Below are 26,056 nucleotides of genomic sequence, written 5' to 3'. Positions count from 1 at the left end.
ATTCTTTGAATGAAAAATCAATTCTGGAGAAAAACAAAGATTCTAAGTAGAAAGCAAAATAACACATTTTCACCCATTTATTTGTTTAATAAAGTAATTCAAATCAAATCTTTTCTCAGAAAGACCACACACTTTTTTAATGTTTAAATGCGTTTCATTTCTCTTTGCATGCGTCTTTGTTTTGTTGAAGTTGTTTAATATTTTGGCCGTTTCACATCCACCCTGCAGGACAAAAAAAACATAAAAAAGTCAAGATCACCAGTTTACATACCCAGTCAAAAAAGAAGAGGTGAAGAAAAGAATCACTCACCCATCTGCCTCCATCTTCTTTCTCTTTTCAATGATCTGTGATAAACATGAAGTGACTGTTACTGTTAAAAATCTTTAAATTAAATGTGTAATCTGCTACTGTCACAAAAAACCTGCAGAACTGAATTAAAGGCGGAGTCCACGATGCTCGAAAAACGCTTTGGAAAAGGAGACGGGCCGACTACCAAAACACACTTATAGCCAATCAGCAGTAAGGAGCGTGTCTACTAACCGACATCCTTGCCGGGTTGCGTATGTGTGGGGCGGGTCTAGCAACCGAAGGTCCAGACTCTATTGGGGTAGGGACGTGTTTGTTTAGGTGATTTCAAATATCAACATTGGCTTTCAAACATCATGGACTCCGCCTTTAAGTGCTGATAACCAAAATGTTTAACAAGGCTATATTTATCTGTAAGCATTTAAGTGATAAAAATAAAGCTGACGATGGCAAGGAACAAAAAATTCTGCTAAAATGGCTAAGCCACACCCCCTCCACTCACTCACTCAGACAATCAATCAACATTCGGTGACAGGCGTTATGGCAGCTGTCACAGCAGGAGACAATTCACAGGAGGAAATTGATGATTTTTGGAGACAGAAAGACTATATATCATCTCAAAAGGGTCACCAAAAGGGCCATAACTATGCATTGGAGGGTTATATTAATAACTTTATTGTTGAGAAGGTCGATGAAAAAGCTTCAGGCAAAAATTTACAGGTCGGGCGTTCATGTGTTTTGGGGGCGTGGCTTTAGAAGAAACCCAGAAGGGAGGGGGTGGAGTGAATGGAAATAATTTGCTGTGTTTAAAACAGTCGTGAGAGGTCTACAGACACTCGATTTTTATACTCTCTTTTTCAGAGTACTTACTTTTTTCCAAATTTGTTTAAACTGTCTTTATATACCAATACATAAGTAAAATGTGTTTTTAGACTTAAACCTGCCTACTCTGCCTACTGTGCCTACTTACTGTGATTTAAAGCATGCCTTTATGGGAAGAGAGCATTCACAATAAAAGTTGAACTTTTTGCATTTTGTGCAGACAGATGCATGTTGTAATATAATATGATAAAGGTATTGTGCGTCTAATTTAACTAAAATTAATGTAAAAACTAAAAATATATATTCTAAATATGAATAAAAGCTCAAATAACACCTTGCTTTGTCTACACATTCAATTTATATTATTAATAAACAACAACAGATCATAAACTCACCGCACTGATTTTCTTCCACTGTCGATCTAACTCAGCCTTCTCATTGGTCTCTTTAAAACGACGAGTCTTTCGGCCCTCAGACATTTTGATGCCATACTGGAAGGCAGCTCTACAGACACAATCACCATCATCATTACAAGACACAATTTCATATTGATAAACAACCCAAACAGCAAAGACAGTGTGTTACTTTGGCAATGCCTCTTTGTTGTTCATGTAGTCACTGTACTCCTCTTGAGTGTCAAAGTCCCAGCGGCCCAGTGGACCCTTCTTATTACCCTACAAACAGACAGACAGGTTGGACACAAGGACTAGGTTCACACTGTCAGTACAAATTAGATTAGAGGTCGACCGATATGTGTTTTTCAGGGGCAATGTCGATACAGATTATTGCAGATCAAGTAGACCGATAACCAGTATTTTGAACTGATATGTCTGGTATAAAAATTCAATTTAAATGTCAAAATTAAGACACAGGCTGACAAAAACTTTCAATGCTTTGTCATAATTAACATTTCTTAAGAGTCAGAATAAAAATAATGTTTCAATCATATTAATAACAACAAAAAAGAGCAGGAAGCACCCATAAACAGTAATTGACTTGGATAAATTATTATATGATAATTTAATTGTTTCATACAATAGTAGAACTATTTAATTTATCATGTTGCACATCAATGGATTAACTCTCCTATGGATATAACTAGGGATGCACCGATAGGATTTTTTGGGCCGATACTGATACCGATTTAAACAGACAACTTCTGGCCGATGCCGATATGAAACACTTGTATACAATACTATACAGTTGGTCTATTAACTAGTTTATTTCTGCATCAAATTATTTTTACTGAACATGGATTGGATCTAATTAACATTCAACTGACCAACATAATAAGAGAGGCACAAATTAAGCTAAAACAAATAAGACAGCATGACAACCTTCAAAGGTGGTTTTTGCTATTCAGCATTTATTTTATTAACGACATTAACTCGTTTTTTACATATAATGGATTTCTTTATGCAGTTAATTAATAAACAAATCGGTATCGGCCTTTCTCGTGCTATTGCCGATATGCCGATGGTTTCAAATTCATCAAAAATCGGCCGATAAATATTGGCGGCCGATACATCGGTGCATCACTAGATATTATATAAATTCAAATTGTTTAGTTAATCGTTATAAGTGTAAATAATTTAATTGTCTTCATAGCTTCATTGTGTATGTTGTTTAAAAGACCGCAAATGTCATGAAACTGTAACATTAACACCATTGGCACACTTAAGGATTAGGCTATTGAACGTGTTAAGTATACATGTCGCCAAGACAGGCATTTAAGCATACCTGTGTGTGTATCTGAACATTTGTGTGTAATAAATAAGTAGTGAAAAATAACTCAATCTGTCACTTGTTGCAAGCAGCTTGAGAGGCGGCTGTGTGTGTGCGCATGAGAGCGCACTGACTGAGGACTGAAGTTCTTTATGCTTTAAATAGTGTTGTGCGATATGCCCCATTTCGAGATCATCTTATCGTCAGCCTGTGAGATCGGCGATATACGATAGTATCGGGGGGCGGGGCAGTAGTTTACTAATTCTTTTATTTCTTAATTTTTTACTCATTATAACAAGTCACTTGATTGGTGGACAAAAAAAGAACAAGAGCAACACCGTCATGACCGCAACCTTCTTAAAACTAATGCCATTAATGCGAGTGCGTCATTAAAACCCTAACCATGATTACTTAATAACTGTAAAAACATGCATCTGCGCGAGCACACATACAAACAATTCAATGCATTTGTTTGGTGCTGTTGCAGAAGGCTACACGGGGCAAGCAGTGGTGCTCTCAGATGTGCTTTTTTAAACACATCGGTCGAGCGGAACGCGATCACATTTTAAACAGAATCCCATTTTAAACACGAGGGATGGTGTTGCTACAACTCCTTGAAATGCATATCATAAACAGGATTTATACCTAGTGATCTGACTTCTTTTAAAAAGGAAAGTTTGCCTCAGCTCGCATGAAACGCATTAAAGTGAACAAATACATAAGGATTACTACTTTAGTTTAGGCGAGAGCGCGTGCACATGAGACAGAGAGAAGCGCAGCTGCTCATGACACGATGGATTTAGTGCTAGAAGGAGTCCAAGACACGCGCATTAAGTGCAGGTAATGAATCCTCTCTCTACAAGCTCTCCGCGTAAACTGAAGCCCACCAACTCTCATGCGAGGAAAAGCATGCAATGTGGATGTTAATATAAAACTATGATGATGATGATAATAATAATAACAACCGTTCGCCAACTATCGTCATGACTATCGCCATGAAAGCCTACCATTGGCGATATGTCTGGAGATCGTCGATATACGATACTATCGTCTATCGGCACAACCCTACTTTAAAATGGCTTGTATTTTTGAAATGGCATGACTTACAATGAGGTGCAAATGCCAGTCGGGTCAACTGCCCAAAACGTGTCCAGCTCGCTTGCAGTTCGAAATCATTGCAAAGCAGCTCCAGTTAGCAAGTGCTTTTGGCAGTGTCTTCAACCTCCTGTGCTGATTTGCCGGACTTGTGAATCCCCAAAAATCAGATGGGCGGTAGGGGGACATGGCTCTAGGTAACTGACTAGAGCGCCCTGTTCGTTGTTCCGACGGCTCTCACAAAATCATGGGATGCATCAGAGCCATTCAAAATAACTTTATCGGCCAATGGGCTTTATGTCGACATCGGTAATCGACATCAGTGTACTAAGACCGCCGAAAAATTAAAAGGCCGATATGGCTAGGAACTATACTCTCATTCTGAAGTAATAATCCAGGAACTTTTCATTTTCCGTTGGTCTTAGTACACAATGTCACTACAGAAGAGTCAAGTTTTAAATAGGAAAAATATCGAAACTCGGTTATTTTTGAGGCAAAGTGTCCCTTTTATGACTGTGGTCACAAAACGGGTCTAGTGGAACCCCATGCTTGCCTATATGATTTTGGCATTGGGGCCCAGAGTACAAATTTGCCCGAGTGGCACCCCTGACAGTCAGACTGAAATGGATTTCCAGAAATGCAATTTCATTGATTTTAAGCCACATAGCTAAAACAGACCTGTAGAAAATCACATTTCCTATAACATTGCCTTACATACTTGCTTAATACGATATGCACAAAATGGTTTTTGGACTGACAGTGTGAACGTAATTAAGGATAGATTTCTGTTACAAACAACATTAACTCTGAGAAAGTAACACTCACTTGGTCCATCTTGCTGTAGTCCACTTCTTCATCACTGTCTACTGCAAGATCATCCATTCTACATTAAAGATAACAAAACTTTTTATGACTTGGGCATTCGAGAGTACACAGATTAACATACAAACAAGAGTATATTGTAACTCACGTGGCAGGGTAGCATTCAGCATAACTGTTTGACATCCCAAAGAAATCTCCCAAATGTTTCTTCTCTTCACGTCTGCTTCCAGTGCTTCCAATTAAAGAAACACTTCAAACTATACTTGACCCTTAGCTCATTTGTACAAGAACAAGTATAAAAAAGGTATATAGAATACAATTCTAAAATGAAAATCAGGCCTGACAAATTTCTCAGCTTCATAAAACAACTTCCTCACAGAACAGTGCAACAATGTGAAAAGTCCACTTTCTTTAGAACAAACTTTAACCCTGGAGAACCCAAAAACACTTTTATTAGCAGCAATTTACATTGGCTAAATTTGACCCGTGGGTTCTCCAGGGTTAATATCTTTTTTTTTTTTTTAAATAAACGTTTAAGTGAGCATGTACTTTGTGGTGAAATGAGCAATCATAAAAGCACGTAAAGGATATATTTCCTGTCCCGGCCACTGAGCTGCTTCTGCAAACTTTTCATTGATTAGCTTGATCTGGTCCTTAACAGAGCTTGGACCTGAGAACATCAGAAACTTAACCCAAAATTTCTTAACCTGACACAAATAGGACAGCTTCTTCATCCATAAAAGGCAAAATGTTTACATCGGTTAAAAATATTCATAAAGAATTTAAAGATTGTAAACATTTATCTTACCTTTATCAATGTCCATGGCCTATGGACAGATAGATTTTTAAAACATTTAAATAACATTGAATTGATTCATCAAAAGAAGGGAGTTTCTTTAAAGATAGAGACAAAATTTACCTCCTCTTCAGCTCGTGGTTTTTCAAAATAAGTGTGACGTCTATTTTCTCTTTCCCGATCCCTTTCCCTCTCTCTCTCACGATCTCTGTCCCTCTCTCTCTCACGGTAGCGATCTTTCTCTTTGTCTCGGCTGCTTTTGGAGGTTGAGGGGGTGTAATCGCCAATGTCATCGAATATGCTGCAGACAAACATACAGGGAAGAATGCAAGATTGGGAATGTATTGAAAGTTATCGAAAGAGGTGACTTGATGTAAACTCACTTTAAGTCGGCCTCTGGCGCTTTCTTCTCCTCCAAGCGACCTAAGCACATTAAAAAAAAAAACTCTAGATCAACTGTAACACAAATGAACAACTTAAGCCCTATTCGCACCAAATAAGTATTACCTGGGGACCATAGGGATGTAACGATACTTCAGAGTACAATATTTTAACTCTTTTTTTATTTTCACTCTACGTGTCCGGCTCCATCTCCCGTGCACACGGGTGAAGTGTGCCCGGGCTATCGGAGCGTTTGACTGAGATGACAGACAGATTGCAGGTTCGACTCCCGCTCAGAGACAGGAGCCAAACTCTCTGAGTAGAGTTGTTAGTAATTTCACAATGAATGTATTATGAAGGAAGTAAAATGTTAGCTAATATTATTACTTAAGTGTTTATACATGACATATTACTGAAGTAAGCCATTAAAACTTTATTATTATATAAATATGAAATTCCTCATTAAACTAATCTTTGTAAAGTAAACTGTTTAAATTTGCCATTTCTGACTACACAATACATATCACATTTAAAACCATGATCAAATGATCAAATTAACTTTAATAAAACATCTTACATTTTGAGATTTAAAGGAATAGTCTACTCATTTTCAATATTAAAATATGTTATTACCTTAACTAAGAATTGTTGATACATCCCTCTATCATCTGTGTGCATGCACGTAAGCGCTGGAGCGCGCTGCGACGCTTCAATAGCATTTAGCTTAGCCCCATTCATTCAATGGTACCAATTAGAGATAAAGTTAGAAGTGACCAAACACATCAATGTTTTTCCTATTTAAGACGAGTAGTTATACGAGCAAGTTTGGTGGTACAAAATAAAACGTAGCGTTTTTCTAAGCGGATTTAAAAGAGGAACTATATTTTATGGCGTAATAGCACTTTTGGGCGCAGTAACACCCTCCCTCTCCCATTATGAGAGTGAGAAGGGGAGCGGACTTTTCAGGCGAGTCGAAGTATTCCCAAAAGTGCTATTACGCCATAAAATATAGTTCCTCTTTTAAATCCGCTTAGAAAAGCGCTACGTTTTATTTTGTACCACCAAACTTGCTCGTATAACTACTCGTCTTAAATAGGAAAAACGTTGATGTGTTTGGTCACTTCTAACTTTATCTCTAAATGGTACAATTGAATGAATGGGGCTAAGCTAAATGCTATCGTAGCGTCGCAGCGCGCTCCAGCGCTTATGTGCACACACACAGATGATAGAGGGATGTATCAACAACTCTTAGTTAAGGTAATAACATATTTTAATATTGAAAATGAGTAGACTATTCCTTTAAGACTACTTTTTTCCTTCTTAATGATGTTCTTAAGAAAAAGGAAAAAATAAGAACTTTCTTAAGCGTTTTTGAAAATACAAAATATTCTTTACTTTTTCTTAATGGCAGTTAAGAAGAATTTTCTTCTCAAGAATGTTTTGTGAATCAGCCCCAGGTCTATGATCTGTTTGCACAGGATTAAGATCACAGACAACCTCTGCAATTTTTTTCAAATTACTAGAGATCACCACCAGGTAATTCTATTCCCATGCGAATAGGGCTATAGATGACAAAATTTTTTTTGTCAAAGTACCTTTTTCTTTCTTCTTGAGTTTCTTGTTGCGTGTTCCCTGCCTCAGGTACGACAGGATCTGTGTCAGTTTGCTAATGACAATGTCATTGGTGGTGAGAGTCGTCTGAGCCTTAGAACAAATACAACAATGTAATGACCCAAATAATATATTAATAAATGGGAATTAAAAAAATGTGAGTCTGAGCCTCCATGGTGGGGCAGTCAGCTTTGCTGCGGATAAGGGTGGTTGGGATATCAGTGTCCGCATACTCATCTTCCAGATCCACCACGTATGCCATTCGACCTGGCAGGAAGAGCTCATTACGCTCCATCTGACGGCCTTTAAACAGGATACGATAGATGTTTCTTCCTACAGAGAAAGATGGCAAGCAGCACAATGAATGAAAACTGAAGCTTGCAAGACATCTACAGATAATCTTCTCTTTAATTATAAAGTGTCACTTATAGTCGTGGGTAGGTTCTACGCCCCAAGCTATACATAGGCTGTAGGACTGTGATGATACATTGCGTTTCCCATTAAAAATAAAATGTTTAAAGGGGGGGTTTAATGGTATTTCAAGCATTCTGACTTATTAACACAGTTATAGAGTTGTTTCCTCATGCTAAATGTAGGCAAAGTGTCAAAACAGCAGTTGGACGTGTTACAGAGTATTTCTGTGCCGAGCACACTTCGCCAGGGTTCGTTCAAGTTTCGGCAAGTTTTTTTCGTTACAGTTCTAACTGACGTTTCAGGGGTTTTCGATACGTATCACTTCTTTATTTGGGCTTCCACCGGAAAACTTCCCCCAGAAAACCCCGCCCACCCGTCAATCAGCAGGAGACGCTAGAGCTGCTAACAGCTTATCACGCCACTCAGCTTTGTTTAATTTCAAAAGTCAACAATGGCACGAAAGAAGAAGTGTGTTTTTGGATGTAAGGAGAAGACATCCAGCCTTATGGAAACAATGGATATAGTTTATTATCCGGGGTAGCAGCGGAGTTTTGCGTGTGTGTTTGATGAAGTGGATTTTCCCAACCGGGTCATGACGAGTTGCATGCGGTAGGTAAGACTTCTGTCTTATGTTGGAAATAGTCGCGTGCATATTATATAAATGACACGAGCATGTAGTGAATCATAAGTTAAAACAGTGTTGTATAGTGTTGCATGACTCGTACTCGCTCCTCCTGCGGTATAACTCCTCCTTCTTCATTTTTTCGTACGTTATCGGAAAGATTCTGTAAAGCTGATCTTTCTTTTATAAATCTGATTAAACTAAAGACTCTTCAGAGATATAAAGGATGTCATACTTAAGCAATATCGCTCGAGTAGGAGTGCGATATAGCTCTATATCATCACGGCTGTGATTAGGCCAGAGGCACGAGGCCATAGGCCGAGTGCCGGAGGCAATCACAGCCGTGATGATATAGAGCTATCTCACACGACTCCGAGATCAATGTCCACATTTAAAAGCTGCAGTGCTTACCTGCAGTTCCACAGTGTTTTCGCGCTCTGATAAGAGATATAGCTCCAGAAAAAAACGAGTGTTTACATTCCTCTTTCCAAGTGTTAATGGTCCACACGATGTGACAAGACATTTCTCCCATTAACTTTAACGTAACATCCAAGAGCGCTGATCTTTGACGGAAAAATAACTTCCGATTGGGGATTCACAGACTGATTTATGAGCTAGTGAACTAATGAGACACACGGAGAGTGATTCAAAACAGCGCGGTTGTGCGTGTCTGCAGTGTTTCCATTCAGAGATGAGCCTGTTTAGAGGACCTCCATTCACTAGGTGGCGGAATGATACGAAAGGTATGCGGTTACTGTGCCGTTATCAGCACAATATCGCATAGCTCTTAGCCAATCAGATTCGAGAACCAGAAAGAACTGTTGTATAATACTCTATAGGTACTCCAGATTAAAATCAGAAATGCAGAAACAGCGTGTGTTACGTGAGCTTTAAGTAGTATTTTTTATAAACTTCTATCAACAATGTTTTTTGACAAATAAAATCCACTAACATGACAAGATTAGTATGGTCAGCTGCTGGTTTGTGACTTATTAACATGTTTTACACTGCTTCATACACCATTTAAAGCTTTAAAATGCATCACACTGTGTAGTATGTAAGCTTATTGGGGCGGTTTCCCAGACAGGGATTAGACTAGTGCTAGACTAAAAAAAAAGGTAAAAGCTGTCCAACTGAAAACAACTTGCACTGACACATCTTAAAATACATCAGTACCCTTTGTTTTGCCTCAAAATGCAGACAAGTAATGTTTTAGTATGGCATGTTTGTTATAACTAGTTATGTTGCCTAATTAAACTAAGGTCTAGTCATGTCTTAAACTAATCCCTGTCCGGGAAATCACCCCATAATATTTATGCATGTTTATAATGTACAACTGACTGTGTGTTGTGTATATATTCTGTGTCTGTTTGATTTATAAATAAACGAAGAACAAAAGATCACTTTTTATTATTATTAATCCCTGAACGCATTAATATATGCATTTTATTAATACAAGTTATTAATAAATTAATTGATTGCGTTTAATTGAATAAATCAGCAGAATCACAGAACCAAAAACACTCCATCCATCCATTTGCGCTATCAAAATTTTTTGGCAATATATGGTTTATTACGTACTTTCAATCACAGCTGTTTTGTGGAGAGCTGAAGGGGAAGTGCGTTAGGTTCAAGTGCATTGCAGCAGAGAGCAGTTTAAAGTCAAGGGAGTAAACACGCATGGACCACTGAGGTAAACAAAAGCCTCCGAAGTGAAAACTGTGTAACACTAAAGTTGACTCGCTCTATGGTGGCTCGTGACTCGACGGTCCAACTGTTTAAATTGATTTTCAATAAAGCAGTGTTGATTTGTTCGCTTCTGGGTCCTCTATAGAGAACCTGGCAAATGCTCAGGTAAGCCAAGGGCTAGTTGGTTAATTTAACCCAGAAAAGATTTTAGCTTATACAAAACTAAATTTAAGGTTTGTTTCTCACCAAACCCACAGTATACAGTCAGATCACAACACCTGAAATATAGCTTATGGCACGTTTTGCGTGGATTATGAGCCTACACGTATATCATCTTTTAAAATAATGATTAAAAACTGGATTTAAGTGTGATCCAGTGAAGAAGTTAAGACTTTTTAAGACCCTGCAGGAACACGGTGTGAATATTTCACTTCAAACCATTTCAAACACATTTTCCATATTAAAAATGTAATAGTATTAAAGGCGGAGTGCACAATGTTTGAAAAACGCTTTGGAAAAACACACTTGTAGCCAATCTGCAGTAAGGGGCGTGTCTACTAACCCACATCCTTACCGGGGTTGTGTATGTGTGGGGCGGGTCTATCAAAAGAAGGTTCAGATTCTATTGGGGTAGGGGCGTGTTTGTTTAGGTGATTTCAAATATCAACATTGGCTTTCAAACATTGTGCACTCCGAATTTAAAATACAACCTAATACATTCATTGGGCAATTTTTCTGTCCATTTAATTTTGCATCCACAAATTTAGTAGTTCAAATTTCAACATTTCACATACGGGAACTGCAGAAAAAGCAGTAGAATACTAGGCATAATCTCCATTTGCTGTTAGTTGACTTCACCAGCAGGTGGTGCAAGCTCTTGTTGACGAAGAGCAGAGTTATGATGTTCTGCATCACTGTGTATAGGTGGAAAAGGCTGATTAAGACAAAACAGCGATACACAGGTGACTAGCGATTTCTCTTTACCCCTGTGTACCTGTAAGATACTTTTTTCCACTGCAAAGTCAAAAATATACATTTACCATTGGCTTTAATATTTTTAGTAAAACAACTGTCCATGAATCGGACGCAACCAAGATGGTGGCATTACCTAGAAGCTAGTTATTTTCGTTTATAAAGTTTTAATTATGGATATTTCTACACGAACACTGCGCAGATTACCCTCAGAAGGCCTTTGTTTATCATCGTGGAGCCATTTTGATTTATTTTGTGAAGGATGGATGCACATTTTTTGGACTTTTTGAACATTTTCTAAAATAACTGAAAATGTGTTCGTCTGAAAAATGATGGAAATTTATTTTGAATAAATAAATTAGTCGATGTGCTCCGCTGAGCCTCATTAAAGTTGCATTTAAGCATATATGTGGATGTGCCATGCGTGTCGCCGCCACAAACTTCAAGTCTGGAAAACATGTTTTGGTGTTCCTGATTCTCAACCTGTGGATGTTTTTCATCGCTAAAAGGGAGTTTGAAAACTTCAAAGCACAAACTGCAAAGCACAGATGACAGGTTTACTCGAGACAGTTCAAGCTATAATCGCTGGTAGTGACGATTCTCTCAGACCAATCAGTGATCTGCAATGTTTTCACATCACATTTTGGTATCAGCTCGGGTCGCTTGGAACCCCAACCGAGGTGATACTAAACAAAGTATCAGGAAGGACGCACTGCACCCAGTGGAAAAGTCCCCAAAAGTAAGCTGACCTGACTAAGCCCAAACCAAATCGTGGGGTTAAGGAGCGTCAATTTCCGGCTGACATCAGAGATATCAGGCCAACCATAACGTACTGGTAAGCTAGCCAATCAGGGACATAGCGCTTTTCATAGCGCTTTGTATAAAATCAGAGCGTTTGAGGAAGGCAGGGATATGCTGGAGCTACAAAAATTTACGGTATGTGGAAAATAATGTGTTTTTTAACCATAAACCACAATCACATTGTATTATACAAAATAACATTGTTTCTTAACAAAGAAATGGGTGCAATTAATTTGTAAAAATCCATGTCCATTCATGAGTCTATGTCTGATCATCTAGGATTTTGTTATAAAGATTAGAATCTGGTGATTTTGGTTGTTTTGCATTATGATACAAGTGTATATTAACATGATTTAACATTGCCACACAAGACTCATGTTTTAACTGCTCAATATATATATATAGTTTGTGATTTTATGTATATTTGAGTTTTACATGTAGTCTGCCAAGAAACCAGAAATTAAGCTCTGTTTTTTGCACAGGCTACTAAAGTGTTAATGGTGCCACATCATGATCAAAGGTAAAAATGACAAATTTTCTTTGCAAAAGGTAAAACCACAAAGAATCAAGAACGCATGGTAATAAGGTGTCATGGCTCTGCAATCAAAAAATGTTGTTATAATGAAAGTCAATGGGGAAAAAATGGCCACAAACAATAAATGAGGGAGAAAAAATTAAATCATTTTGTAGTTTTGATCAGTACTGAGGTTGATTAACAGATTTATGCAAAAAAAAAATGTATTATACAAATATTAATCTGATACATTTTTACAGTCGATTAATTTAGTGGCCATTTTTGGCTGCTAACAACACGAAAGGGTAGTGAAGTGGAACAAGGCACAAGGGTTATCGTGAAAAATCTGTCATCATTTACTCATCCTCATGTTGTTCTAAACCTGTATGAATTTCTTTTTTCTGATGAACACAAAAGAAGATATTTTGAGAAATGATGGTAAACATACAACAGACAGTGACCATTGACTTCCATAGTAGTACAAAATATTTTGGAAGCATTGTGATAAATGATGAAGAAAATATTTGGATAAATGATGGTATGCACGCAGTTGACGGTACCCATTAAATTCCATTATATTTTTTTATCACTATCTGCTGTGTGTTTACCATCATTTCTCAAAATATCTTCTTGGGCCCTATTTTAACGATCTGAAACGCAAGTGCGAAGCGCAAAGCGCAAGTGACTTTGTGGGCGGATCTTGGGCGCTGTTGCTATTTTCCCGGCGGGAGAAATAACTCTTGGGCCGGGCGCAAATCAATAAGGGGTTGGTCTGAAGAAGGTTCATTATTCATAAGTGTGGTTTGGGCGTAACATCAAATAAACCAATCAGAACGCTATCCAACATTCCCTTTAAACGCAAGGGCGCAAGTTCCATGGCAGGTTGCTATTATTATGACAAATTTGACAGGCGCACGCCAGGAGCGGTTCACAGACGAGGAGACACACGTTCTTGTAAGAGCAGTCAAAGACAGAGAAGTTGTTTTGTATGAGGATGGGAGAAACCCGCCCGAATCAGCGTCGGTTAAAGAGAGAGGACTATCCGCAATTGTCTCATCAGCTGCGCCAAGCACTACAATGATGTCAAGAGACGGGGGGATTCCAAGCTTGCCAGCATAAATCGGGCACGCCGGGCACACAGGAGGACATCGCTGCGTCCACCCTCACTGCTGAAAGGGTTTGGGGGCTTTGAAATCGGGCCCAAGAAACGCAAGCAAGGTCCAACCCCAAAGTACACTTACAAATCAAGTTCATATACAACACCAAAACAGAAAAAGTTGGGACACAGTAGAAATTGTGAGTAAAAAAGGAATGGACTAATTTACAAATCTCATAAACTTATATTTTATTCACAGTAGAATATAGATAACATATCAAATGTTGAAAGTAAGATATTCTGAAATGTCATGCCAAATATTGGCTCATTTTGGATTTCATGAGAGCTACACATTCCAAAAAAAGTTGGGACAGGTAGCAACAAGAGGACAAAAAAGTTAAATGTACATATAAAGAACAGTTGAAAGACCAATTTGCAATTTATTAGGTCAATTGGCAACATGATTGGGTATAAAAAGAGCCTCTCAGAGTGGCAGTGTTTGTCAGAAGTCAAGATGGGCAGAGAATCACCAATTCCCCCAATGATGCAGCGAAAAATAGTTTTCTGAGTTTCTCAGAGAAAAATTGCAAAGAGATTGAAGTTATCATCATCTACAGTGCATAATATCATCCAAAGATTCAGAGAATCTGGAACAATCTCTGTGCGTAAGGGTCAAGACCGGAAAACCATACCGGATGCCCGTGATCTTCGGGCCCTTAGACGGCACTGCATCACATACAGGAATGCTACTGTAATGGAAATCACAACATGGACTCAAGAATACTTCCAGAAAACATTGTCAGTGAACACAATCCACCGTGTCATTCGCTGTTGCCAGCTAAAACTCTGTAGGTCAAAAAAGAAGCCATATCTAAACATGATCCAGAAGCACAGGCGTTTTCCCTGGGCAAGGCTCATTTAAAATGGACTTTGGCAAAGTGAAAAACTGTTCTGTGGTCCAATGAATCAAAATTTGAAGTTCTTTTTGAAAAACTGGGATGCCATTTCATCAGGACTAAAGAGGACAATGACAACCCAAGTTGTTATTAGCGCTAAGTTCAGAAGCCTGCATCTCTGATGGTTTGGGGTTGCATGAGTACGTGTGGCATGGGCAGCTTACACATCTGGAAAGGCACCATCAATGCTGAAAGGTTTATCCAAGTTCTAGATACATTTGATCCCATTCAGACGTCGTCTCTTTCAGGGAAGACCTTGCATATTTCAACATGACAATGCCAGACCACATACTGCATCAATTACAACATCAAGACTGCGTAGAAGAAGGATCCGGGTACTGAAATGGTCAGCCTGCAGTCCAGATCTTTCACCCATAGAAAACATTCGCCACATCATAAAGAGGAAGATGCGACAAAGAAGACCTAAGACAGTTGAGCAACTAGAAGTCTGTATTAGACAAGAATAGGACAACATTCCTATTCCTAAACATTGGTCCTCCTCCAGCTGTTCCTTATATGTACATTTAACTTTTCTGGCCTCTTATTGCTACCTGTCCCAACTTTTTTTGGAATGTGTAGCTCTCATGAAATCCAAAATGAGCCAATATTTGGCATGACATTTCAAAATGTATCACTTTCAACATTTGATTCGTATCTATATTCTACTGTGAATAAAATATAAGTTTATGAGATTTGTAAATTATTCCATTCCTTTTTTACTCACAATTTCTACTGTGTCCCAACTTTTTCTGTTTTGGGGTTGTACATTAAGGTTTCTTATGAAAACATTTTAATTATTATTTAGATAAAATAAACGTAAAACATGCCATACAACAAAATTATGAAAATATTTTAATCGTTATTTGCATGATAATTGTTTAACGCTGCCACACAAAATAAATAAAAACTATCACCACAATGCTCACCACAATGATTTCCCTTATCTCATGTATTAATATTTTTTATTGTAACAATTTATGATTTAATGATTTCCCTTATCTCATGTATTAATTTTTTATTGTAACAATTTATGATTTAATGATTTCCCTTATCTCGTGTATTAATATTTTTTATTGTAACAATTAATGATTTGCTTTTGCAAACTGTTGCATCTGTGTAGATTAGATTACATTATGGTCAAGCATGCGCCCTTAAAATAGCATAATGAACCACGCGCAACGCGCCACTGACTTCAGACTAGTTTTTTTTGGTTAGTAGTGCAATTGTTTTTTGAAACTGCAAAATAGCATAAGAGATGGTTTGTGCCGGAGCACGCCTCCTTTTTTGCGCTGAACCGCCCAGGGAGCGCAAGTTCATTCCCTAGTTTGCCGACGTGCGTCTGTGGAGGGAAAAACCCGCTGTGCGCCGGTGCAAAATACGAAATGATACATGCGCCACTGACAAAGTCAGTTGCGCTGGGTGCAAGATAGGGCCCCTTGTGTTCATCAGAAAAAAGAAATTCATACAGGTTTAGAACAACATGAAGATGAGTAAATGATGACAGAATTTTCATTTTAAAGTGAACTATCCCTTTACCAAGCAAAAATTTTGCTTAAAATTTATTTGCCTCAACATGGTTCCACATCAACATTATAGCTGTGACACAGATCCGCATGTGAAAAAATAAAGTTATTGTGTCGGTCCAGGGTTTCCCAAAGAAAATTTGTTAGTTAAAGGAACAGTATGTAGGATTGTGGCCAAAACTGGTATTGCAATAACAAAACTTGTGGCTAAAACTGGTACTGCAATCACACAACTAGTGGCCAATACACAAAATGACAACATAAACATCAGTTGAGGGCTGCAACTCCACTTTTTAAATGGCAACATCCTGGCCAGACCACTGTTGTCAGTGATATAAGTATTTGAAATGAAAATGATTTCTAAATGTCTAGTGACATATCAGGGCCATTTTATGATTAATTGATATAAATTTCTTACATATTGTTCCTTTAATGTGGTAGGGTTGTGCGGGGCCGGGGGGGCGTGGCAAACACGTCATGATGAAAATAAAATTATTTTTATTAAAAACACTCAACTTCATTTTGAAGAAACTATGACAGAAAATGAACACATACTCGATTATTAATGAATTAAATGTTTTTAACAGATACCTCTAATGGGAATAGCTGCGTGATGAAGTGAAACTAAAGGGTTAATAAACACAAACTGAAGCAGATGTTGTAGAACGTCAGATGAACGATGATAGAAAGCGCGAAGATTGTAAAACTGATTATTTCCCACTATGAAATGCATCATGTTAAAGGAGTGTAACTACTGTAGCATGTAAATAATGCACATAAATAAAGTGAGCAAGAGCGCTCAACAATTAAATCGAATCAACAGGCACGTGAAACCTAGCTAGCAGATTGCTCAAATAACAAAATCACCAGCCAACTTTAAATTTGCAAGAACTACAGCCTAATAAAATAACAGGCTTAAATAAACCCAAAACATAAGTCCACTTACAGTTGTCGTGGACACACGTTTTATCAACTGGCTATCCTCAAGACAGTGAAGGACCATGTCTTTCTCTCATTTTGGCCGTGTGGCGCACGTGCCCGCTCTTGGTGCGAAGCGTGTCCGCGCTATTTTCCGAGATGCACTTGACGGCCTTTTGTGCAGCAATTTTTGTTTTGTTTTGGATGACCTAGTTAAGGTGGTAGGGTTTCCCAGCTAAGGCAAGCGGCATGAACTGCAAAGTGCTGCTGGAAACCCTGCTGTCACATACATACAGCACTTTAGAGCCGTTTCATATCACATACCAAGCACTTGAACTTTTAAACATGTTCACATTTTAGACAGTGTGGATGATAGTTTGTTAATGGTCGTTAATGATTTATTGCATCCTACTCTGACTCACTCACAATTAATTAATGTTATTCTTATCATGTAGCCCGCCTGTCCGGTGGATTCTCTGCAGTGTCTGTGGATTTAACCAGTTACTTTGAGGCAAAACCTGTTAATAATCACTAAACTTACCCAGACGAGTCTTGAATTCAATTTTCTGCTCAGGATCTTCGTCTTTCCTGTCAAACACAATCACATTACTGACTGTGCAAACTGGGCTTAATTATCAAATAAGGATATTCTGTACATACTTGACTTCTTTCTGCACTTTTTCAATTATATCCTCTTCTTCTCTCTCCTTACTAGTAATTTCAGCTCTGACCTGAAAATTAAACATATGTAAATAAACAAAGGTTGGGCTTTGGTGTAGAGCTGGGCAAAACGATAAATCAAAATCGTGTTTATAATCGTGAGAAATCGCCTCCGATATTGGATCTTCTCTGTAAAATATGGCTCTGTGTAGTAAATGCCGCTCAATCTGAAAGCAGGTGATGACGATCTACTACTAATCGAACCAGCTTTACTGATGAGACATGCATAAAAATAAAAAAACAGCTCTTCTTTAGTGCTGTATATACACCGTACTTTCCGGACTATAAGCCGCACCGGAGTATAAACCGCATCATTCAAAAATGCGTCATTAAGACGAAATAACATATATAAGTCACAGTGGACTATATGTCACATTTATTTAGAAAATTATTTCACAAAATCCAAGACGAAGAACAGACATTTAATCTGGAAAGGCAAGTTATTCAACTAAACAATAGCAGACAGAACAGCAGGCTGAATTGATGACTGTATGCTAAAGTAATATTATCAGTTATTTAAACGATAAACCATAGCATACAGAACTTACCTGGACGGTTGAATAGGCTAAATTAACCGAACAAGACAACTAGCGTGAAGTTCGCATACTCGTCATTCCACATCACTGAATCCAGGCGGTAGACGGTAATGTTGTCTCTTGCTTCAAATGTCAAAATGAATTCATACTGACTTACAAGGCGCACCTGACTAAAAGACGCAGCACCAGCCAAGTTATAAAAAAAAGCACAGCTTATAGACCGAAAAATACGGTAGTACAGAGACCATGCTGTCATACCTTCTGCAGCAGGGCAAAATCCAAACCCTTCACCAAGTGAGTGTGCTCCATATCACCACCCAAGAACTTAGACTCCTGGATCAACTGCCGTCTCTTTTCCGCAGCTGATTTGTCCCTAAACAAAAAGACAGCAAAGGACCGTAACATTTTATTTGGGCAAATGTCATGCAAATGTCAACCTTATTATAAAAAGTGAAGTTTTTATCCAAAATGTTTAACCATACTGATATTTTTTAAATATCCATGGAAGATCTCTATTGAACTTTATGTTCCATAGTAATTATGGAACTATGGAATTCACATCCATAACAGAGAAATGTCTCAGCCATATACATATTATTTGTTTCTTGATGAGCCGAAAAAAAGTATGTTGTCTTCTGAAAACTTGTGTCCTCCTCCTTTCTTACATTCATAAGGCATGCACGTTTCCCTCATCTAATATAGAAAACAAGAGTATATAGACTGATATTTTTCTGATGTCTATCATCAGGGGTTTATGTAAATATAAACAGTTGGTTGAATATATTGGTTATAAATGCATTCTCAGAGAAATTATATTACAAGTTTTTACTGCAAACTGGAAGTGCCCATTTATTTTCTAAATCATTGTGTTCTGTGAACCCTTTTCAGTGTTGGGAAAAACATATTTATGGCGGTTCATATTTCACTTCTAAAACCACACAGAAAACACAACGGCACTGCTTTCCAAAGCTCTTTTGATGTTGCTCTCTATTTAAGAGTACTTGACGCACGTCGTCTACATTCAAAATAACTTATATGCGTGCGCAAAAGATGCGAATTGTGAACCGCCCCTTAGACTACAAAACCACTACCTTTATTTATTTTCTCATGCATTTTAGAATGGTACTTTTTGTACGTATCTGTCTAAAAATCATACATCAAAAATCATACATTCATATGTAAGGACTGGAATTGGGACTGCACAATTAATCAAAAAACTAATCGGGATTACAATTACGGGTGAGACAATTACATAATTACCAAAAATCTCAATAACAGCCGTCCATTTGTGCTCATTTCTGTGCATTTTGGCAGCATGTTTGGGCACCAAATAGTTTTACATTAACAAGTTGACATGTTGTTTTGGATTTTTTACTAAAAAAAAATTACTTCCACAATTATTTACATTATATTATTTAGTTTGGATGTTTAGAATTTACCATGCAGCTGCTTCACAGAGAGTTATAAAATATTTCAAAACTTCAAAGTAAAATCTATTAATCGTCAATAATATTGTCGCAATTTCAAGGTGAATAATCGAAAATTATAATTTTTGTCATAATTGTGCAGCCCTAACTGAAACTGGGAACAATAAACAGGCACATTGCCAGGAAAACTCACGCTTCTGCAGTTGGACCCACAGCTCTGTAATTTGCTGTGGTGCTGATGAGCTCGGTCTCCTCGTAGTCTTTATTAACACCATCACGTCTCTCTCGAGCACGGTCACGATACTTCTCCGCCAGCTCTCGCTCTCTCTCCATCTCCTGTTGCCGCAGTTTAGCGTAGTAACTTGACACAGAATCAGAGGCAGTAAGCACAAAGGAAAACTCTCTATTATGTCTCTATTCTTTTTATTAGCATTTCATTTATCATCACACAAAGTTAGAACAGTTGCATACATTGGGAAGACCAGCCAGTATGCATAGGTAATCAAAATGACCATGAGTTGATGGAGTTTGCATTTAAGCATGATTTTGTTTGGATTGTTTTACTGTAAATTGCTTTGCTAGCAGTTTAATGCAGGGCTCACAAATGCTTGAAAGCATGGAACAGTTCAAGAGCTCAGATACATAACCGCAAAAATCTTGCACCATCAGTACCACAGCAGACGTTTCATTGATTTGAAATGCGAGCAATGGTATTAGTATTGTCAATAGTATTGTAGATAGTTTTTAAAAGTAGATGCGGTGTGGTGTCATTCGACTGTCGAATTAACGCTATACAGCATTAAAAGGTCACGTTTTTCCTGGTCCCATTTTTTAAACTTTCGTTAGTGTGTAATGTTGCTGTTAGAGCATAAATAATACCTGCAAAATGATAAAGCTCAAAGTTCACTGCCAGGCGATATATTTTCATTAACAGAATTCCTCTTTCAAATCCTACAGTGAACGCATGGTTTGAACTGCAGCCCTCTACTTCCCAGTTGAATGGCGTCAAAGCAAGAGTGTTTGGCTAAACTCCGCCCACAGGAATACGTCAGTCGCCAGCTAAGCTCAAACGGCTCTGCGAAGCTAAACTGCTGTCGAATCACAACACACTAAACAAACTACACAATCAGAACTCGTTACGTATTTCATAGACCACATGAATGAAGAAGGAATACATCAGCCTGTTTTTAGGACAATGAAAATAGCGGTATAGAGATAATTACAATACAGTACAATTTTATTTGTATAGCACGTTTTAAAAACAACTTTTGACCAAAGTGCTTGACAAGGCGAGGAGAAAAAAAATACAATACGAGAAACACAGGACATCAGACAAGAGACACAACATAGGTGGATGACGAGAGACATCAAGGTATATTAAAAGCTTTTGAGAAGAAATAAGTTTTTAGGGAAGTTTTAAAAAGTGTCAGGGTTTGGGCAGATCTGATGTGAAGAGGTAGGCTATTCCATAGCTTCGGTCCATAGACTCCAAAAGCACGATCACCTCTATTTTTGAGCCTGGTTTGAGGGACAGATAGTAGATTGGAATCGCCCGATCTAAGTGATCTTGACTGGGAGACTGGATGAATCAGTTCAGTTAAGTACTGGGGAGCTTGGTTTTGTAGAGACTTAAAAACAAAAAGTAAAACTTTATAGTCTATTCGAAATTTAACCGGTAGCCAATGAAGCGAGATCAGAACTGGTGTAATATGGTCGAATTTACGTTTACCTTTGAGGAGTCGTGCAGCGGCATTTTAGACTACTTGGAGACGGTTAATGTATTTCTGAGAAATACCGATATATAAGGAGTTACAGTAGTCCAGTCTGGATGTAACGAAAGCATTAGTAAATTGTGTGAAAAATAATGCATTTTTTACACATGAAACATGAACACATGTTATACTGCACACTGTAAACACAATCAAAGCTTCCAAAACACAGGAAGAATGGGACCTTTAACAAATCTGAACAGGTTTAAACAGCCGTCCAAGTTCAGAAATTAGATGAGAACACAGAATTTATTTTCTGACAGAAAGACAAATATGCCTATATGATTTACCTGTTTTTTATGATGCAAAGGTAATGTTTTTTTTGTGTGTGTGTGTGTCGCTACTGCTCCTTACTTAGTGGGCGCCAGTTAAGTCTTTCATATATTTTGTTTTTGTCCGCAGGCTAAGAGTGCACTGCACGCGGAACCTTCAAAAGCATACGCGGTTGTGCACGTGCGCAACCTAAAGTGATAATTTTTAACAAAAACTCATGGTCTAACATGTTTTCTTGTAATGGATTTTGGCAACAAACCAGTATTTCTAAATTGCCTAGATTAACTCTTTCACCACCATTGACGAGATATCTCGCCAATTAAGAGAAAACGCTTCCCCGCCAATGACGAGTATTTCCGTCTATCCGCAATACCGCTATTATCCACCAAGTGGCGCCCTTCCGCAACTTTTTTAAACCCGGAAGTATTGCCCTAGGGCAAGCTGCTGCATGTCCGTGTTGTTTTAAAGATCGCTCTGAATGGGATCTCTATGAAAAGTCCGTTACAAAAATTGAATTCTCTCTGCTTTTTGCTCAAAATGTGGTGTTTTTGCAGAAACCTACCCATATTCAAAAGCTGGTTACAAAAGGAACTACTGAAGTTAGTAGTAGATGAAACGGGTTTTTTTGTTTGAAAGCAGAGGGTCTGTTCTTTCATTTGGTAGATTGAATGTTTATATATTTAAAGAACATTTTCTGGAAGGCATTAAACTTTGGTGAAAATCATGAAAAACGCTGGCACTGGCTGGAAACTTAAAAAAAAAAACGCTGGCGGTGAAAGAGTTAAGCAGATTTGAAAATCATTATTGACAAAGGTGGCGTTTAGCAGCTTTTGCATCGGAGCTCCTCAGTTCCAAATGTATTGGACCCAACAGCAGCCATATTGCAAACAGTCAACAGTTTCATAATGCTTTGCCTGAAAATTATGGATTTATGCCTCCACTTGCATAAGCAGCCAGCTTAGATCATTAGATCAATAGGCGAAGACTAGGCGGTCTTTTGTGGCTGTTCAAACACATTCACATTTAAAATGTGTTTTCAACTGCCATAGTCAACATCCAGAGGTAAGTCTGGAGTCAAATATACTTGTATAGTGATTATAACATTGTTCTTAAGCAGTTTTACATGTCATATATGTCATATTGAAAAACACCTGTGGTTTACTTTGCTAGGGTTACTGTGTCAACCTGGGGAGGCACTGAACTTTTAAAACCAGTAAAAATGTATTTGACACCAGTAGCTTAAAAAATGGCTTAGAAAGTAATGTCAGTCCTGAAAAACTATAACACTTTAAGTGCAAATGACACTTGCTTGGAATTTTAAAAAGCAATGCGAGTGATTCGTCTAATGTTAAAATTATTCGGCACACCAAAGATATTAAAAAGATTCAGAAGACACCAAGCACAGTCACTCAACTTACCTCTTCTTTTTCCGTCTGCGAGCTGCTGGATCCTCGTCCTCATTATATTCTCGTGGCATCCTTGAAAATTTACATCAAAAATTAAAACAAACCATCCATGTTTCCCTGCTAACAAAGTATATGATATCATGGGGAAAAATATGAATATTAGAAAATATACTCATGGTGTCGTGATTTAGAGGGTGGAGCTGAAGACGGGGTGGCTCTGGGGGTCATCAGAAGCTTCCTGAAGTCATCATTGGTCAGCTTGGATCTAAGTGGTAAAAAAAGACTATAAATGTACATCACTCCTTTTTGTCTCTTGGCTAAGTTAATGAAATCAAAATTAATCTGGGAGACATCTATCTTAGGGATAGGTCACAGCAAATGTTTTACCAAAATGTTGATTGTGGTTAAAAAATTAAATGCGATAGAGAGGAACAAAAGGAGCAAGAAAAAAAACTTTTGTGAGTTTTATGAATAGTAGCAAACAACAACAAAAGATAAGTGAGAATGCATTTTGTACACCCGCTTATATCTCTCTATTAGTGTCCGCTTACTATTTAACAACAAAATCCTTTTCACTATTTAACACTGAACAGCACCCTGACTCTATGGGGCGGTTTCCCGGACAGGGATTAGACTAATCCTAGTCTAAAATAAACGTAAAAGCTGTCCAAACTGAATACAACTTGCACTGACATATCTTAAAATACATCAGTGTCCTTTGTTTTGCCTTAAAATTCATACAAGTAATGTTTTTAGTAAGGCATGTTTGTTAAAACTAGTTATATTTCCCAATTAAATTAAGGTTTAGTCCCTGTACGGGAAACCACCCTTATGTGTACAGAATGGATGTAGAGAATAACCTAAACACAGTTAAGGTAACAGAAGGTCTTACCCAATTTAATCTTTAAAAACATTGAATGTATACGTATACATCTGAGACAATTCGTTTCCTCAATTTAATGGTAAACACCATTCATAGTAAAGCGGCATTGGTTGTTATATTTTTATGAACACTTCAAGATCGAAAATTAATATTAAATGACTCACTGTAGTGCTGACCGATGATCGTCTACCTCATGGCCGTCTGGAGCCAGAGGATTTGAGTACACCTCAGCTAGAATAGACACAAAGCGGCATACACAATAGTAATAATACAATACAGATTATACTACAAAGATTATTTCACATAAAAATCCGATATTAAATCGTTAGAGCATTAAAAACGGCACGGGTCAAAACAATGCCATGATGCTTTCCGTTCGTACGAAAACATGCACGTTTCTCTAATCTTGATATTTAATTTACATGCACTTATCAACATCTTTATATTCTAACTTATCTGTAAATCTTTACAAAAATATCGCTTCTAAAGAACATGCAGACGCGACTGCGCGACTGTAACGTTCCGTATCTAACGTTAACGTTTTCTGCAAGCGTTTCAGTTCAGTAGTTTAGCCAAATTAGAAGCAATGTTTTAATCTAACATCTAACGTTACACGAAAAATATCCATGTTGGTATTTCTTATATCAGACTGTATAAAATACATTACTGAAGACGTAATTCTAACATGGTATGCGTAAGTTTATACAGCATAAACACCACATTGAATACAATTAAAGGTTGTTTCAGTCACAAACAGCATAAATGCTTAATAAACCGAGTTTAACACTTACATTCACGTTCAGGCATGGCGAGATTAAAACAATTCCTCGTAAAGAAAACCTGAGCCTACGCAGAAGAGCCTTCTTCCGGATGACGTCACTTCTTCTTCTTCTGATGTTTTATGTCGGTTGCCAAACCTGCTTTCAGGTTTATTCCGCCACCTACTGAAATGGAGTGTGGTGAAGTGGTTCTCAAACTGGGGGCCACTAGTTTCATAACATTTTATAAAATGCATTGATTTGTCATAAATTCGGTGTAATTCAAAAATCAGGCTATTAACCAGCAGCACTACACTGTATAATTTAATATTTTGTTTAATTCAAGTTCTAAGTTTGAGTTTTTTGATAGGGCTGCATGGCAAAATTTTTGAGAACTACTGCGTTAAAGAAACACTTCACCCGGAAATTCTTTATGTCGTTCAACACGACAATTGATCTCTTCTACCCGCTGAAGGGCCAGTAAAGTTGCCTAATTGTGTAGACTGATAGGCTATGTGATTAGATTTTCTTTTGCTATTGCTTTGGTATATGCTGAGCATAGTTTTTACAAGGATCACAAGAGTGAGCATCAAATACTTTTAACAGTTTATTTTACACACTTTCAGAAAACAGTTTTAAGTTTTATAATTAAGAAGTATTCTGGTAAGTGTCAAAGTAATGTCCATATGGCAAAAATATACAACCAATGCAATGTGTTTAGTTAACATTTTGTAGCTATAAGTAGAGAATATAAATGGGTTTTATGAACATGCTGACAGGGCCCGTCACAAATGTCCCGTTTTCTGTATTTTCTTTGTGTGTGTAAAACTGCTTTGAAACAAGGCAACAAATGTTGCAAATATGAGACCACTTTAATTCTTTTTTATAAAACAGTTTTATTAAACATTTATTTTTATCAACAAAAGAGCGACAGCCACCGACCATCCCCAGGATACAAAAAATGACTAATTCAAATGGGGTGATGCAAAATTGAGTACACCCTAATGAACATGTTAGCAAAAAAAGTAAAGTGTAGCCTAATTAACAGGAATTCACTAGGAAATGATGAATTTTTAATCCTCACACAGGTGGCCACAGGATAACTGGCAATTGAGAAATCCACTCTCATGTAATGGTGACAAAATAGCATGGTAAAGAAATGTCTCAAGACATGAGAAATAAAGATAACTTCTTTGCACAAAATGGTCAAGGTTTCAAGA

The 26,056-nt window shown here is 37.6% G+C and overlaps 1 protein-coding gene across 1 annotated transcript; it reads right to left on the bottom strand.

The window, feature by feature from the left end:
* Positions 1–62: 62 nt before the first annotated feature.
* Positions 63–25,025, bottom strand: ik (IK cytokine). The gene is made up of 20 exons (XM_055179816.2): positions 24,870–25,025; positions 24,243–24,309; positions 23,368–23,460; positions 23,208–23,267; positions 19,941–20,108; positions 18,579–18,693; positions 17,725–17,795; positions 17,606–17,652; positions 7,729–7,892; positions 7,544–7,652; positions 5,951–5,990; positions 5,691–5,868; positions 5,580–5,598; positions 5,363–5,441; positions 4,920–5,000; positions 4,775–4,832; positions 1,715–1,803; positions 1,525–1,633; positions 311–345; positions 63–222 (listed from the first exon to the last, which is right to left on the bottom strand). Exons 1-20 carry the CDS (start codon positions 24,883–24,885, stop codon positions 195–197), a joined length of 1,626 nt encoding a protein of 541 aa, XP_055035791.1. The 5' UTR covers positions 24,886–25,025; the 3' UTR covers positions 63–194.
* Positions 25,026–26,056: the final 1,031 nt, after the last annotated feature.

The sequence above is a fragment of the Misgurnus anguillicaudatus genome, chromosome 9, assembly GCF_027580225.2.
Source record: "Misgurnus anguillicaudatus chromosome 9, ASM2758022v2, whole genome shotgun sequence".
Classification (NCBI taxonomy): Eukaryota; Metazoa; Chordata; class Actinopteri; order Cypriniformes; family Cobitidae; genus Misgurnus; species Misgurnus anguillicaudatus.
Note: the sequence above shows the minus strand (reverse complement) of the source record. Positions and strands in the feature narration are given on the sequence as shown.